Here is a 16,532-nt window from a genome sequence, read left to right on the forward strand (position 1 = left end):
TACTAGCACAAGAGAATGTCCCGAGATCCTCAGCAGAAAAATTGCTAAGGATGATCACAGATGACGTACCTGATAACTAAAAAAGCAATCTTCATGAGCATGAAAAATAAGACGACTTAATGAACTAAATTTTATTTGTGAGCAAAGTCATTGTCATTTCTAGTGAACATTCATTCTCAAATTATTTAATTTGAGTAAAATAAATTCTCCATCTAAAGCACTTTAGAGCTATCTAATTTGCTTATATGGTCCCTTCATATTAATAGCTTCAGTATTGTAAACATGGAATTATTGTACTTCTATATATCCCTCTCATAAAAAGAAATGAGACCAAAATACATGATGGAATTCAGATTACACCACCAGAAAAAATGGAACGGAGTAGAGCAGTAAATTTAAGATACTGTATTTGATTGAAATTGCCAAACTTTTACAAACAGTAAATCAATTGATTGTGGCAATACTGTGAATAAAAGTGGTTTAAGGGACCCTAACACTTAGGGTTTAAGAAGCAGTTGGCACAGACAACAATAACACTTCTAAAAGAGCATTCTATTGAGCTAATTATCATATACAATACAATACTAATATACTATGCTATCACGATCTGAGTTAGTATTTCCAGTGTAACATGCGTGTCTCCTCTTAGTAATAATAATTGAAAAAAATATTAAGAGTAGTTTTGCTATTTATACTTACAAAGATCACATTAACACAGCTTCAAATAAAAATATAAATGCATTCTTGACACAACCTGTATCTGTTGGAAAGTTAAAAAGAATAAAATAGAGAAATCAATAATTTAAGGCTACATTGTAAACTATCTACAAATTAATCTTACAAACATTCTCGTCAATAAAAATAATTTTTTTTTAAGTACAAAAGTATATTTGAATATTAAGTATCAATTATGACTACAGTATTCCCTGCTGTGCAGTTGGTTCAAGACTTTTTCTCCAGATGTTCTTGCAGCTCTGGGAACAATTCCTTCAACAGCACTTCCAAAACAGTCTGAAAAGAAACAATACATACTTTACTTCCTGTTATGGGATGATTTTTATGTAACCTGGTTTTACAAGAAAAATCACACCTATGATGATATGCAAACAAGTGTTAATTTGCAAACATTACCTTGTTAAGTCTCTTAATATTTTTTCAAGCTGTATAGAAATGTATAATTTTTGGGGACATGCAAGACGTAAGAGACCTTGTAAATTAAAATGGTCACGTCTTTAATTTCAAGTCCTCTGAATATTTCACATTTACACTGAACTCTTCCATTCTACTTATTTTTATGATTTCATATCTAACCAAACATCATGTAGATTTCTCTCTTTACAAAGTAAATGTACAAAAATAGTAGGACTACCTCAATGATCTAAGACTGTATGCCCTAGGGTCAAGTGCTCTCAGCAGTGTATATACCTTAACATGTAAAGAGACACAGTGATTTTCATATGTAACTTATTTAGAGTGAAAAACTTTGTATGACTTACATAAAACAGATTTTTGTTCAGAGCATGATGCTGCAATGTCGTGAAGAGTTTTGTTGCTCCCCTTCTTGCATTTTGCTGGCCAACCAGAGTACAAAGGAGCACTGGCAAGTTGTTAACAAACTGTTCACGTGCTTCATATCTACAATACAAAAAATATTAAAAACAGCTGAAATATTATTTATAGTTTCTTTCCGTATAACTACCAATACAGTATAACCAAAAATCATGAAAAACCTATAATTTTTTTATAAGAATTGTGCACAGCACAGTACAGGTATCTACTGCAGGATATAATTCCATGTTGATGCAATTATGTAAATGTGATCCTAGTGCACACCTTGCTCTAAGTTTGTCATCTTCTGTTCGAGGCTGCTCGCTTGTGGAAATTTCTTCATTTACTGGCCAAAGATTGTCTTTCACAGTATGAATATAATACAAAACCATCGATTCACTTAGCATGTTTGATACGGTTTCACGGATATGTCTGTGGGAATAAACACCATTTTTGGTTAAATGCATTGTAACTACAGAAATACACCTTATCAACTCCTCTTTAAACAACCAATAAAACTTATTCCTTGAGATTTCCAAATACAAATGGATTAACTATAATTACAAAGAAAAGGATCAAGAACTTCAAACTTAAACCAAACTTTTTTTTCCATATACAGATGTCCTCACTGGGCTAATTGTTTCATCTGAACATTTGTTAACTATGCTGTTTTAAAAAGTACCAGGGTTTCACAGCATACAAAATTGTAAACCTTCAAATCATTGCTAACTGTAGTTAGGAATGAGTTTAATACTTAATTATTAGTTATATTACTTATGTATGATTATTATAATTATAAATAATACAGCCAGTCCCCGGTTAATGGCGGACTCGGTTTATGGCGATCCAGTTTTATGGCGCTTGTCTAGTGCCCTAAAATCTACAATTTATGGCACCATTATGTGTTGAGTTCTGGTTATTGGTGCCATAAGGTGCCGATAATAGAGTTATGGCACCATAACATGCCTAACAGAGGTGCCATTAACCGATTATTGGTGCCATAATCGCCTTAAATCGCCAAGTTTCGGTTAACGGAGGTTTTCGCTTATAGCACCCCACGATAATGGCACCCCCATCGGTAAACAGGGACTGACAATAATTATTATTATTATTATTATTATTATTATTATGATGATGCTAAAGCACTTTCAAAAGGTCACCGAGTAATATTTTAATTCCACAAGGCTTATCTTTTATTTTTTAATAAAGAGATAAAAGACAGTTTAAGGTAGCCAACCCCCTTGGTGTTTATATACTCTAGTACTTATATACCAATAGTAAAATTAAAAACCTAATTACAGGTAGTGTACACATAGCTTAGTTTGTGTGGGTATTTTTTTAATGCACTTGTAATGGGTGTCTTCCAATTAAAATGTACTGTAAAGGTGGCTAATATATTTGAAATTTAAGAAAGTATCTGATATGCACAAGTGTAGAGTTTTTTAACAAGCAATAGGCTACCACTAAAGTGTTTGACCTGTTTTATATCTTCAATATGACAAATTTTTAAATCAATTTGTATTTATCGTACCTAAAAAACCTGAGGTATTAACAATAGGATTACTTTCCAAACACCAGCTGGTAACCAGTTAAAACAATGGAAGATTGTAAACCAAGGAATCTGTGAGATTTGGTAATGCCTGCGCATATGAGGTGAAAGCTGTTCAGAGACCGCACATTGGACCTTGTGATGCTTTAGTCTTTCCCCAATCCAGGATATAATAAGTGATAAAGAGGGGCGGCTAGAGGTGAGCAGTAAAGGTTAAGACCTCAGGTTTGTTAGCTATAAAAAATAAAAAATTATTAAAAATTTGTCATTTGTTCATATGCGGAACAAACCTTCAGTCTTAACAATAGGATAGACTTATAGTAGCAGGGAGGTACAAGCATCCTAAACTGGCTGGGAGTTAACCCACCTGATCACCTCTCTAGAAGAAAGAGTTCTATAGAAGGTGGACCAATGCCCGTGAGAAGATAGATAAACTGATATCTAACACCTCAGCCGTCTGGGTTGCAATACAATGGTATATGAGCAGAATCATTGCATCTAGGGAACTAAAGAAAATTCTGACTGTTCATATAACAAACGATATAATTACAGGCATCTGTTATCACTCCTCACTTCCCCTTGTCAGAGTGGAGTATGTGCTACTGAATAGAGGGTTTGAATATTTCAAAAATACATAAAGCAAAGCAACAATCAGTATGACTACCTTACTCCCCTGTAAGCAAATTCAAAAATATAAAAAGCAAAATTCATTAATGAAACTTACTTGTTAATAGTCTTTCCATAAGTGATTTGGACAAAGGAAATTAGGGTTTTCCTGAGCCATTTACTCACACCTCGTAACTCACACAGTTCTTCCAGAAACGAAAACAGAGGCTCTGCGACAGAATCACGACCACCCTCACCCCCAACACCACCATCACCTGATGCCTCACCCCCATCTATTATCAGACCAAGTTCCTCTTCATCACTATCGCTTTTTCCGTCTCCTCTGAAATAACATGAGCTTAATTTTTATATTTTTCAACCTGGGGCTGTTAAAGAAAAATTAATCGAAATTTCACTTTGCAAGTAAACTTACGTGTTTGGAATTACAGTCATTCAAATAATGCAGATTTACAACATTTCGACTAACCATACAAACTGTCCCAAACATTACATTTCATCAGTCAATGAAATGCAGTTTTGTATCTTCAGTAAAAACTATGTAAGTAGTAATATGAAATAAACCAACACTAATAGTTACTTTTTTACAGCTATTTCATATACAATATACATTTCAGTTACATAAAGAATGCGCTGTTGCTAAACATGAGTTATCACATGGACTAATTACCCCCTAAACAGAGTTGAAAAGGAAAATTTTGATTTTTTACGCTGGATTTCAGCTTGTTTTAGATGCTCAGGAGAGGGAGACAAAAATGCGTAGATTAGCTCAGACCCTGAGAGTTTCTCATCAGCTAAAACAGCATCAAAGTAGTTTTGTGCCACACCTCGCACTTTGTCTAGATGAGCCTTATCAGCTACTTTACCAAATAACATTTTATTTGGTACTGTAGGTAATTCTACAGCTTTCATCCATGGGGCAATCTGGCTGAAATAAAAGAAATAACATCAATTAATCTCTGCACAATTGTGTGGCTTGTTATTTTTTTATGTCTATTTTTACAGTGTAAAAATGACCTCTGTATTGAAGCATTTCCCAGTGCATTCTCATTAGCATCAACATTTTTGCCCTTTTTTTTTTTTCCTCTATGGGGTTAGACACACAATTAGTTCAGTATTTTACAGCTGTTGACAACACAGATCTTGGTCACTTTCTCACTGTTAATGTTAAATTCCCGCCACTTTTTTTTTTTGACACTGCATAACATTATAAATCAGCAGAAGTGAGTCAGACGATGATAGACAGGATCAGAAACTCCTCTTACCAAAGCTTCCTGTGCACATCTACAAGGTGTGAAAGCTTCCTGACTACAACCCATCCGTGCGCGGGAATTGAACTGGCACCTGCAGAATCTAAGCCTTCTAGGGATGAGCTTAGCAATGACGAGGATGACGATGCAAGAACTGAAGAAGATGAAGTATCTTGGCAAGTTGATGTTTTTACCTCCTCAGTGTTTAAATGTACCAAAACCACAAGATGAGGAATGTCTTTTTCATCCACTAACTGAAAAGTGAAATTAGATATGAATTACATGCATGAAACAAATTAGAAACAATTAAACTGCTATATATATTCAGCTCTTTAGTAACAACCTTATGAAGATCACAACTTAAAGGAAGCTTCCCCTTACTGGTAATTTACACTCCTAAAAATGGTGATAAAATGGCTTCATAAAAAGCTCCTTACCCTTACCTGAACACTCTGAACACTAACGCGCCAATTTCCGATATTATCGCTCCAGAGGGCTGTTCTTTCCACATGTGTCTCCAACATTTTGTGGTCACTACGGAGCTGGCTAATTTCTCCTTCCAAATGGGTGATAACCTTGCTATCAACCTTGCCACTCTGCCTCAGTGCTTGCATTGCCTAAAAAACATACCCTTATCACATACAGTACACTGAATTAATTAAATCTACATCTACATACTTCGAAGTGTGCTAGTACTACTGTATTTCTGGAACAGTGTGAATCGTTTAATAAAACAGCCAAATACTATAGCTAAGTCCACCTAGCTTTGCAGCAAAACCCTACCCACTGCACGCCAGTGATTGGCTAGCTCTCGAAGGGGGAATGATGTCACACTAGTTAACAGTCCAAATGATTACCAGTATGCATTTGACACCCCTCAGTAATGTTGAGTTTCATGCATGAATCATGGCACCACAGATTTTAGTTCCCGGAGTTGTGAAATATTCAATTGATATTTCCAATAACAGATACATGAAGATCATTATGATCTTGGATCATTTTGTCAGTGCATCATTTGTTTATTTTTATCATGCACAGCCTATATACACAAGCATCTTGCTTTTTTCTTTTAAATTGGTGATGACCTACATAAGCAATCCCACATAAGCACATTAATTGAAATGAAGCATAGACTTATGCTTCATTTCTCAGCCTTACATACAGCTATCAAACTGCTTTCAATGAACTATGTATATTGAAAATATATTTACAAAAGGGATAACAAATTATATTACTGTGATGAGTAAATATAAGGCTGATGTAGCATTTCTATGAAAATGAAGGCTAAGGTAGGAAGGCATCATAAAAAAAAAAAAAAAAAAAAAAAAAAAAAAAAAAAGCTAAAAAGGGTATGTATGACATGATCCAAAACCAGTAAAATACACTCTCTCTCTCTCTCTCGTCTCTCTCTCTCTCTCTCTCTCTCTCTCTGTGTGTGTGTGTGTTTTAATTCTTTACACCAGTATTTTATAAATAGGTCTATGTTTCTCTTGCAATGTTGGGTAACCATATGAAAAATTTTCAAAGACTACAAGCACCATAACCGCAGCAACAAAAACAAGAATACCCACAACAAGAACCAAAATAAAACCGCTGAATATAAGATAGCCCTATACGTAATCCAAACTTCATGAGCTGTATAAACCAACAAAACGACAGGACATTATAGGTCTACATTATTTTTCTCAACAAATTATATCCAATATGACTTGTATAACCTATCATACTGTAAGTTTAAGTTAAACATAGGCATATTTTGGTTTTGTAGTGTGCAGTCACTGCTTGTCATCCCTCCAAATGTGTACACGATAGCAATGAAATCGATTTTGTGACTATTAAAATAGTAGAGTCAAATTTCCTGAAATCAATATGAAATATCAGTCTACATAGCTCTGAGAAAGTCTGTGTTTAAATTTAAAATGGTGAACACGCTTGACAATATCAGATGGTAGTTTTCCTTGTCCAGCGATTCAAGTGCACCAAAGTGCAGACATTCTGTGTACATCCATATTCAGGTGAACCTCAATAACAAAACACAACATTGCACCATTGCAGAACACTCCTGCCTTCATTCATTTTTTTTTCTTTAGGGAGATATGTATTATGATCTTATTTCTGAGGATAATACACACAACATTTAATTTTGATAATCAGCAGAACGTATATTAGTTTGGTAAAACAACCATTACAAAGTTTTTGAAGATGAAAGGAATCTTAGATTAACCAACTTTTTGAAACTATTGTAAACCAACCAACTTCAAGGAATGGTTGTGACGTAATCAGTGGGCAGGGCTTAGCTGCAAAGCCAGGTGGACTTTGTTATACCTAGTCTATGATATCTATTGTATTCATCACTACTAAATACAAAATAAAAATGACTGATAACTTATATGTAACAGTTTTAACACATACAGCAATTATTTTATTCTGAAGTATAAAGACTCTTAAAGGATGGACACACAAAAACTAACCAAGAGTTTGTTTGTCAATCTTTCCTGGAGATGAGCCAACTTGTTTCTTGCATAAGTAGAGTGATCAGATAGTTGCATTTGTACTTGCTCTATTGATTCTGTGCTACCTCCATCTGAGCTTCCTGGTCCACCTTCCTCTGCAATACATGTATGCTGACTTGTATGTGATAAGGATACATCTCTTTCACCTAATAGTTTTAAACTCTTAAACCACACTGATCTCTAAGAACAGAAATTTGATTTATGTAATCGTTTCTGAAATGGTCCGGTGATTTCCAAGCCAGATATGTATCTGGTATGCTGGATAAACTTCTCTGTGACATTACTGTTATCCCTTTCAATTATATTCTTTACCCTTATTCCTGTCATTTATAATGGCACATAAGCACAAAATAAGCTGCAAAAAATAATTTATAACAGCACTTAAGCACAAAATAGCTGCAAAAAAAAAGTATAATCATGATTAAGCAAAATACATAAAATCAAGCATTGGGTTATTTTAGTCAAGATGAAGCTTATTATATAAGCATTAACTTCTCTATCAAAATGGCTTCCAATAAAACACTGACCACCTGTTGGTCTATTTCCAAAGGCTTTTGAATTAAAGTAATGAAGTAACTGGGGCTTATCTGGTCAATGAATAATCAGGCATCTAAGAGTTGTAAGACCCAGGCAAATTTATTTTTTTTTCATTTTTATCCATATGTAAACCTCAACTATAACATTAACTTTGAGTCTGGTATAATACATGTAATGGGTCTGGTCAGGGCTTGGATGGATGGATGACCATCAAGAAATGCCAGATAACACCAGCATATAATCCCTGATACAGGTTCTCTGAATTATACAGTACTTAGTACTGAGTGTGGCACAGTGGAGCAGCACCATGCCAGCTCTTATCCAAGTCAGTCTACCATGAAATAACTAGATGGGAAAAGATTTATGGTAGTGGATGAAAAAGGTAAACAGTAATGGAGACAGTGGAAAACGGACATTGCATAGGACCCCTAACACCATCCACAGTGTGCTGCACAAATTACAGTGTAGAGGGTAATTAAGCATTAAGCAAACTATGCAAACTCAGTGTTGATCATCACACAGTACTATACAAGTTATTTAATATTTTGTAATCTGACTTGAATGGTGAATTATCACTACAGAGGAATGAAACAGAAAGCATCTGGAGGATATACGAAGCACCAAGTGTAATTAGAGTTGTTAATTATGCCATAACCCAAACAGTGTCAACATGTCAATTAATTGTACTAACAACAAATTATTAATGAGTGCACTTAAAAAAATCATATTCAATAATGTTTGTTTGAGTATTCAGTCATAATTATATTACTGTTATACTGACCTACACATTCTGTCATGAAGTCCACACCCTGTAAAGATGCTTGGTGAAGCATAGCATGGTAGGTAGTTGAAACAAGAAATCCAGTGTAGTGCCTCTCTTCTAAGGTACGTTCAACTTCCTCGCCAATTTCATATAACACTTCAGGTCCTCTGTTACCCAATAAAAAGGCCTCTACTCCACGAAGTGTAGGCTGTAAAGAGTGTCTGTTTATAGTGTCTAAATACTATTAGTTAGTATGAAATCATTTTTCTTGTATAATAACATTTTTCACTCTCCAAAATACAACCCAAATAGTTCTCACAGCATACAAACCAGTGGATTTAAATTCCTTGTACGTTAACCATCACTTATTTCTGTGGTTGAAAGATGTCCTGCATCAGCAGTGTAAAAATTCAAGTGTCATGCAGATCAGTGCTATAAGTCAGTTACATTTTTACCCACACACAATAGATTTTATGTGAATAATGTATCATCACTAGTTCAAAGCACTACTTTTATTATTTTCCTCAGCAGATGTGTAGGTCCTGTACTTATTATACATGTAAATAGTATTTGTAAAGCCCTACTTTTCATAAGATTACACTAAGGTTCTTGTTTTTATGAATTAAAACTGTTACCTAAGAAATTTTTAATGAAAATGTTAACACGTGGACAAACTGAAAACATTTTAGATTCTAATGAAATTCCCTTCTGTGATCTGTTTCTGGTACTCGACACTATAAAACTGAAAATATGATATTGTTATGATACAATAAAGTTTCATACATACTTACCTGGCAGATATATACATAGCTATCGACTCCGTCGTCCCCGACAGAAATTCGAATTTCGCGGCACACGCTACAGGTAGGTCAGGTGATCTACCTGCCTGCCGCTGGGTGGCAGGACTAGGAACTATCCCCGTTTTCTAATCAGATTCTCTCTTCCACCTGTCTTGCGGGAGGCTGGGTGGGTCTTTAATTGTATATATCTGCCAGGTAAGTATGTATGAAACTTTATTGTATCATAACAATATCATTTTCATACATTCAACTTACCTGTCAGATATATACATAGCTGATTGACACCCTTTGGTGGAGGGCAAGAGACAGCTAATTACTGACTAGACAGGTAAACAACATATGTTGTAGGTATTTATAGACCTTAGTTCCTCTGTGTTTCTAGACGAAGGGTTGACTTCCTAGCTATTGCATAGGAGTCTGCTTCGTCTCAAGAGCCTTAGCAAGATAGTGATCTGTGGCCAAGAGTTCTTGTGGGTCTACCGATGGGGTCTTATCCACTTACTCGGTCGAGCCTAATTGGCATTTGTCAATGGGTGCTAATCCGCTTATATGACAACATGCCTATGCCTATTGGCATAACTAAGGAGCGCAACACCGATCCCGATCACCTGTTCCTAACATGAGGGTTCGCGCTAAATTGAAAGAGAGTTATCCCCCAAACTCCTTTCAAACCTCCAACAAAAAACATTGAGTTAAAATAAATTCAACTTATTAATAAAGGATCAGTGTCGGCTCCTTATCCCAGCAACGTATCCGCTGATACGTATAAACCAAGAGAGAAGAATCTCTCGTAAGTTAACTTGAAGTCCTTCGTGTAATGATCAGTCAACACATAGTTGCATCTCTCATATGTTAAAGCTAATATGTCTTCCTGACATATTGTTACGAAAAGAATAAGAATTTGCAAAAGCTCGCACTTCAAGAGCTTTTTAAATTCTCAGCTGTTTGAAGGTATCATCAAGTCACTTATGAAGTGCTTTAGAGATCACCATTGTTTCAAAGAAGACTAGGACTTTCTTTGAACTGGATCTCATCTGGATGAAGCCTAGCGCCTGGCTTGCGCCTGGCTGGCGCGAGGAGTATTCTGTTTAGAATACTCCTGCCGTCTGGAAGGCGCATCTCGCTCCAAATACTCCTGGCGCCTGTTAGGAGTATTAAGCTCAGAATACTCCTGGCGCCTGGCAGGAGTATCGCGCTCCGAATACTCCTGGCGCCTGGGAGGAGTATCGCGATCGGAATACTCCTCGTTCTCGGAATACTCCTGACGCCTGGCAGGAGTATCGCTCTCCGAATACTCCTGGCGCCTGGGAGGAGTATCGTGCTCGGAATACTCCTGGCGCCTGGTTACTCCTGGCGCCTGGTAGGAGTATCACGTTCCGAATACCCCTGGCGCCTGGGAGGAGTATCGTGCTCATCGGAATACTCCTGGTGCTTGGCCGGAGTATCGCGTTCCGAATACTCCTGGCGCCTGTTAGGAGTATTAAGCTCAGAATACTCCTGGCGCTTGGTAGGCACATCACGCTTCGAATACCCCTGGCGCCTGGTAGGAGTAAAAAGTCTAGAATACTCCTGGCTCCTGGGAGGAGTATCGAGTTCAGAGTACTCAAGGCGCCTGGCAGGAGTATCTCTTCCCGAATACTCCTGACCTATGGAAGGCGCATCTAGTTCCGAATACTCCTGTGGCATGGTAGGAGTATCGCTCATGGAATGCGCCTTTCGAATGGCAAGTATATTGCGCTCAGCGGGCGCTATACTCCTATCAGAAGTTCTCTCTTCTCCATTTGGCTCTTGTTGCTTGTATGAAGATCTTGGCTTAGCACGATCTACAGTAAAGTCAGGCTCTTTGCGCCTACTTGGCGCCTGGCTCCTAGTTGGCGCCAGACGCTTGGCAGGAGTTACTTCCTTTCCCACGTCTCGCCTGTCTAGCGCATCGCTCCCCCCAGAGATGGCCGCTTGTGCGACAACTCCCCTGTAGGGTTCGTCGCGCCCGACAGGAGATCGGTATTTGGATCTCTTAATCGGAAGTCTGTCATCCTTTTTACGGGTCGGCTCTTTAGACAGTACTCCTACCAAATACGCTAATTGCTCCTGCACATTCATCCAAATTTAGTCAGCTCCATCCAGTAGACCATAGGAAATCTCCAAAGTCCAAGAGACAAGTCTTCCTCCGAGGAGGATCCTTATTGCCTACTTCCGTTGCTAACGAGTTCTCCTCCTACATGTTGATGAGTTTTCTCGTCGCAGAAGTTTCCCTATCCTTGCCCGAAGGAAGGGAAGGAGCTTGGAATTTTTTAAAGAGATTCTAAGCTGAAATTGGTTGATTTCTAGTTCTTGAATGTATCTCTCTGAACCTTTTGGGAAGTAGTTTGAGCCCTTCTGGCGTTCCAAAGACTCTGTCAGTAAACGTTAAAACCTTTTCTTCTGTAGATGACCATGTCACTACATTACCCGGACAACGAAACCTGTATCTGAAAGCGTTGATCCAGGAATAAAAGGCTTTAGTTCTCTTGCCAAACATACTATGCTGGCCAGAACCCATTGCCGAGTCGTCATAGAATTTGATTCCAGATTCTAAAGCCCAAAATTTTACTTGTCCTTTTGATCATTTAGGACCAAGAGAAACATTTAATTAGGAGCAGTTCCATCTTGTCGGAACACGGAATCTGAGGCCCAAATTAGGATCCCATTCTAAGTATAAGATCTCTTACTCTTATCGTATAGAGGTATTGTATAAGATCCCGAAGATCTTAATTTTCTACTATCTCTAATATTCTTTGTCTAGACAGAGTATCTCTTTTCAATGTCTTCATTGATAGCATAAATTACCAAGGTGATTCTTCCCTCTGAAAGGGAAGAAAACCATTATGTGGTTCACAGAGGTATCGGAAGAGGACAGTTTCCCCTTTCTATCCAGCACGATCTGCAGCAAATCTATGTCTTTAACATATTTAAAGGAATTATCAAGCTTCCCTTGAAAAATCCTCTCATTCATATTTACTTCTGTTCAGTCTGCACGCCGCCAGACTCAGAGTGAATAGGTTTTTCAGGTCCAATATTTATAATAGATTCCGATCAAATCTCTACTCTCTTAGAAAAACCTTCCGACACATGCTGAAAGAAGAACGTGACTTCTGTGAATCCAACCTTTTATTGCCAAAATGATGCATTCATCTTCTTCCTTTGACGCCCATTTATTTTAATATGTGTTAAGAATATATATAACTAGGGGAAAAAAGACTAAAGTTTATTCCCCTATTCAAATTAAAGATGACGTATCTTGCTACTTCTCTTGTTTCGAGGAAAAGGAAGCCAACTATCAGAAGCTCGTTCATCTTCTGCTTTGCGAAGAGATCTGTGAATAATTTCCGCAGGGTCTGAGAACTTTTTCCAATAAATGTTAAATCGTGCTCTGCCGAATTAAAATCCTTTATAATCCGGTCACATTGTGGTAAACAGCATTCATCTAGGCAACTCTTGTAAGGATAGTAGGAACGCTGTAATTAACCACGGTGTATGCATAAGGCTTAACCGTATCGGTATCTTAAGGTGAATTTCCTACTACCTTCTTTCCTCGCCGAGGCAGAGAGATATCCTTAGCAAACCGAATACGATGTTATTCATGTTTGCCTAAAAAATCCGCTCAATTCGTAGTTGAGTCTCTAATTGTATGGGGAATATACGGTGAAGCATTCGATCCCTTAGGAGAGAAAGATGTAACCAACCATTCAAGACCGAGAACCGGATGGTACTAGATTGGCCCACAATACAGCCGACTCGTTCACTGTCTGGCTGCATTCATTCTGAGTTGCCAGTTATTCCCTTCAATGAATGGATATAATAAAATTATTCTCGAGTCTAAGAACACTCTCAATGAGGCAAATTTTGTTAAATACCGAAGCTGAGTAGGTATTGTCGTAACAAACCTTATAAGCGAAATCCTTACTAGGAAAATCCTGTAAGGATATAGATAATTCCGTAGCGAACCAGAAAGGCAACTATGTTATGCGTATATGACTTGTCATTCAGTAGTCGTATACAGCAAGCCTTCTACGACACTCTTTCCTTTCCGACCTGCAGAGAAAGAATGGACATCTTACTCTCTTCGTTCATTTCGTCAATAATCCTGAATGAGTATTAGTCGAAAGAGATCGTAAATGACACCCGAGGATCGAAGAGAATCTCTCCAGCTTTTATTATCTTGGAGATAAGTCCGCATTTTACGCCTTTCTTATCTGGAAGAGCCTCTAATCAACGAATGAGAGCTCGTACGAATCTTGTTCAATTTCCAAACGATTGCCCCTCTTCCTGTAAATGGTTGGTTGCCTTATTTTTTAAGAAGGAGGATGATTTTAATATCCTCTTACTAATACTGAACTAATTCTCACAATTCTGCTCTATCTTCCATTCCTTAAGTTGGGACAAGATTGAGCAACCGGAGGAGAGCGCTTCCTTTCGAAAGGTGAAGGGCTTTTAGTAGTAGCGACTCTAACCTGACAAGAGCTACGGCAGCCTGTGCTACATCTTGAGTCCCTGCCTGGAAAAAGCCGAACTTGCTCTTGCCTTTATTGCATTAAGACGATCCTGACAAGGGCAACGGCCGCCTGTGCGACAACTCCCGTCCCTATCAGGAGAAGCCTCGAATGTCTTTCACCTCTCGTCTGGAGGATTCTAGGCGGTTATCAGGCTCTTCTTGTAGGAGAAAGTGCCTGGCACTAAGCAGGAGTATCTTGCCTAGAATACTCCTGGCGCCTGGGAGGAGTATCGCGACCGGAATACTCCTCGTCCTCGGAATACTCCTGGCGCCTGGCAGGAGTATCGCTCTCCGAATACCCTTGGCGCCTGGGAGGAGTATCGCGATCGGAATACTCTTGGTGCTTGGCAGGAGTATCCCGTTCCGAATACTCCTGGCGCCCCGAGCATCTGAAAGGCGATCCTCGCCTGGAAAGTTCTGTACGCCTGGAAGGTTATTTGAAGCTGGAATCTTCCGCCTTCTGGAAGGTTCCGCTTGTGAGGAAGGTTCTGTGTGCGGAAGGTTCCGATCTCTTGTACATTTGTTCTTGCTTAGAATTCGACAATACTTCCATTTTCGACATAGCCCTCCCTTTCTTCTGAATGAGAAGGACTTCCATTCCCGATGAAGATCCTGGTTCATAGTGCTTCAGGCGCTTTGCGCCTATATTCCGGACATTCAGGTGCTTTGCGCCTCGTTTCAGGCGCTTTGCGCCTTGTTTCAGACGCTTTAGGTGCATTGAGCCTCGTTACCGGAGCTTCATGTCTAAGGAGCTAGAAGCTTAAAAGTTATATATATATGTGTACTCACTAAACGAGATCCATATAATTCATTCGATTGACAAATATTCTTTAAAATCTAATTCATTCTTCTCAGAATAGATATATTTTCATATACATGTACCGATGAGGAATTTATTGAAATAACTATTTCAAACCCCCATGGGATAGAGTCCCCCCCCCCGTCCAACCGTACGGGGGGACGAACCCGGATAGGGCAATGCCTCTACCGCAACTGTTATCGAATGATGTCTTCTTTTCTCCATCTCTTCTGAGGTTCCGATAGCCAGACGAGATTATCTTGCATTTTCATTTAACCTACGCCGTTGAATGTTTCTTCTCCTTATTCGTTAAGACGATAATAATAAGGGGAACACATTGAATTAGGATGCCTTTCCAATGGCTATCCCTGGCAGTCTGGGACGTTCTACAGAACCTGCCGAGGGGACGCCTGATCGGTGGGGATTCTCCATAACCTCCGTACGGCTTTCGACATTCCTTCTCCTCTGGGCCTGTGAGCTTGGAAGAGGTCTAGGCCTGGGAGCGAGACAGAGCCGATCAGACGCACCCTCTATTGCAATGGGGAACACTATAATCACTTCTTACCTTATAATAGCTCGTATCTTGAGCTACATTCCTTCATCTTCAAATTGCAAATGAATTTGTAGTTTCTGTGAGGAAAGAAGGTGATGAGGAAACAACCCTACTAGTACTGTTAATATTCTAACTGCTTGTCAGAACGAGGGCTATTAAAGCTTCTAAAGAAAGCATATCTAGTTCTATGTTTTGCTGACTTCCTCAAATAGGAAGTTACCTTATTTTCCTCAAACAAATTCTAACATTTATTACACTTTATCAATGAAATAAATAAGTATATTTCCCTTTCTTACAAACTATGTAATTGTCTACCGACAACTTTGATAGTTACATATTTCTATTCTTTGAAAACTTCTAATTTAATTCATTAAAAGTTATTAAAAAGTTATTAAAAACGTATGCCAAACCACCGATCCAGTACTTCCCTGTAAAAGTCGGCCCAGAAGATCGATGGCGATGAAACACGAAAATCAAATCGGGAGGGAACGTAAACATATGTTTACCTTCCCAGCGACAGAGAGAATCTGATTAGAAAACGGGGATAGTTCCTAGTCCTGCCACCCAGCGGCAGGCAGGTAGATCACCTGACCTACCTGTAGCGTGTGCCGCGAAATTCGAATTTCTGTCGGGGACGACGGAGTCGATAGCTATGTATATATCTGACAGGTAAGTTGAATGTATGAAAACCATAAATTCTTCACAAGACATATCAATGCTTCTTTTGCACAAATCAACATTAACCAAACAATAAGCAACAGAAAAACCTCTGAACCTTCATTGTAATGAGATGCTCTCAGTGATGCAGAACTTTAGCAGTTCTATATAACATAGATCAAAAGAATTGAAATACAGTGTCAAGTGGGAGATCAGGTGTATTTGATTACTTGTATTAACTTACATCACAATCTTTACATGAATAACTTCAAACAGAACATGAATGAAATTGAGATTTGAAAATTCATGCATATTTAACTTCATGTAACATATACATAATATTTAACAAACAGGAAGTTAGTCACACAGGATTAAGTTGAAAAACTGAAAAATATAATACTTTATAAA

General features: G+C 38.1%; 1 protein-coding gene across 4 annotated transcripts in view; it reads right to left on the reverse strand.

Annotated features, from left to right (window-relative positions):
- Nucleotides 1-116: 116 nt before the first annotated feature.
- The window catches only part of LOC135225654 (sorting nexin-25-like), an 81,847-nt gene continuing 65,431 nt past the window's right edge, over nt 117-16,532 (reverse strand). For all 4 annotated transcript variants that reach the window (XM_064265011.1, XM_064264988.1, XM_064265005.1 and 1 more), the window contains 9 exons: nt 8,803-8,992; nt 7,443-7,579; nt 5,415-5,588; nt 4,987-5,225; nt 4,392-4,649; nt 3,822-4,046; nt 1,834-1,980; nt 1,497-1,635; nt 117-1,011 (listed from right to left, as the gene is read on the reverse strand). In XM_064265011.1, coding sequence (XP_064121081.1) covers nt 943-1,011; nt 1,497-1,635; nt 1,834-1,980; nt 3,822-4,046; nt 4,392-4,649; nt 4,987-5,225; nt 5,415-5,588; nt 7,443-7,579; nt 8,803-8,992 — 1,578 coding nt within the window. In that variant the 3' untranslated portion in view covers nt 117-942. The remainder of the gene's footprint in view (nt 1,012-1,496; nt 1,636-1,833; nt 1,981-3,821; nt 4,047-4,391; nt 4,650-4,986; nt 5,226-5,414; nt 5,589-7,442; nt 7,580-8,802; nt 8,993-16,532) is intronic.

Source organism: Macrobrachium nipponense, chromosome 20 (assembly GCF_015104395.2).
Source record: "Macrobrachium nipponense isolate FS-2020 chromosome 20, ASM1510439v2, whole genome shotgun sequence".
Taxonomy (NCBI): Eukaryota; Metazoa; Arthropoda; class Malacostraca; order Decapoda; family Palaemonidae; genus Macrobrachium; species Macrobrachium nipponense.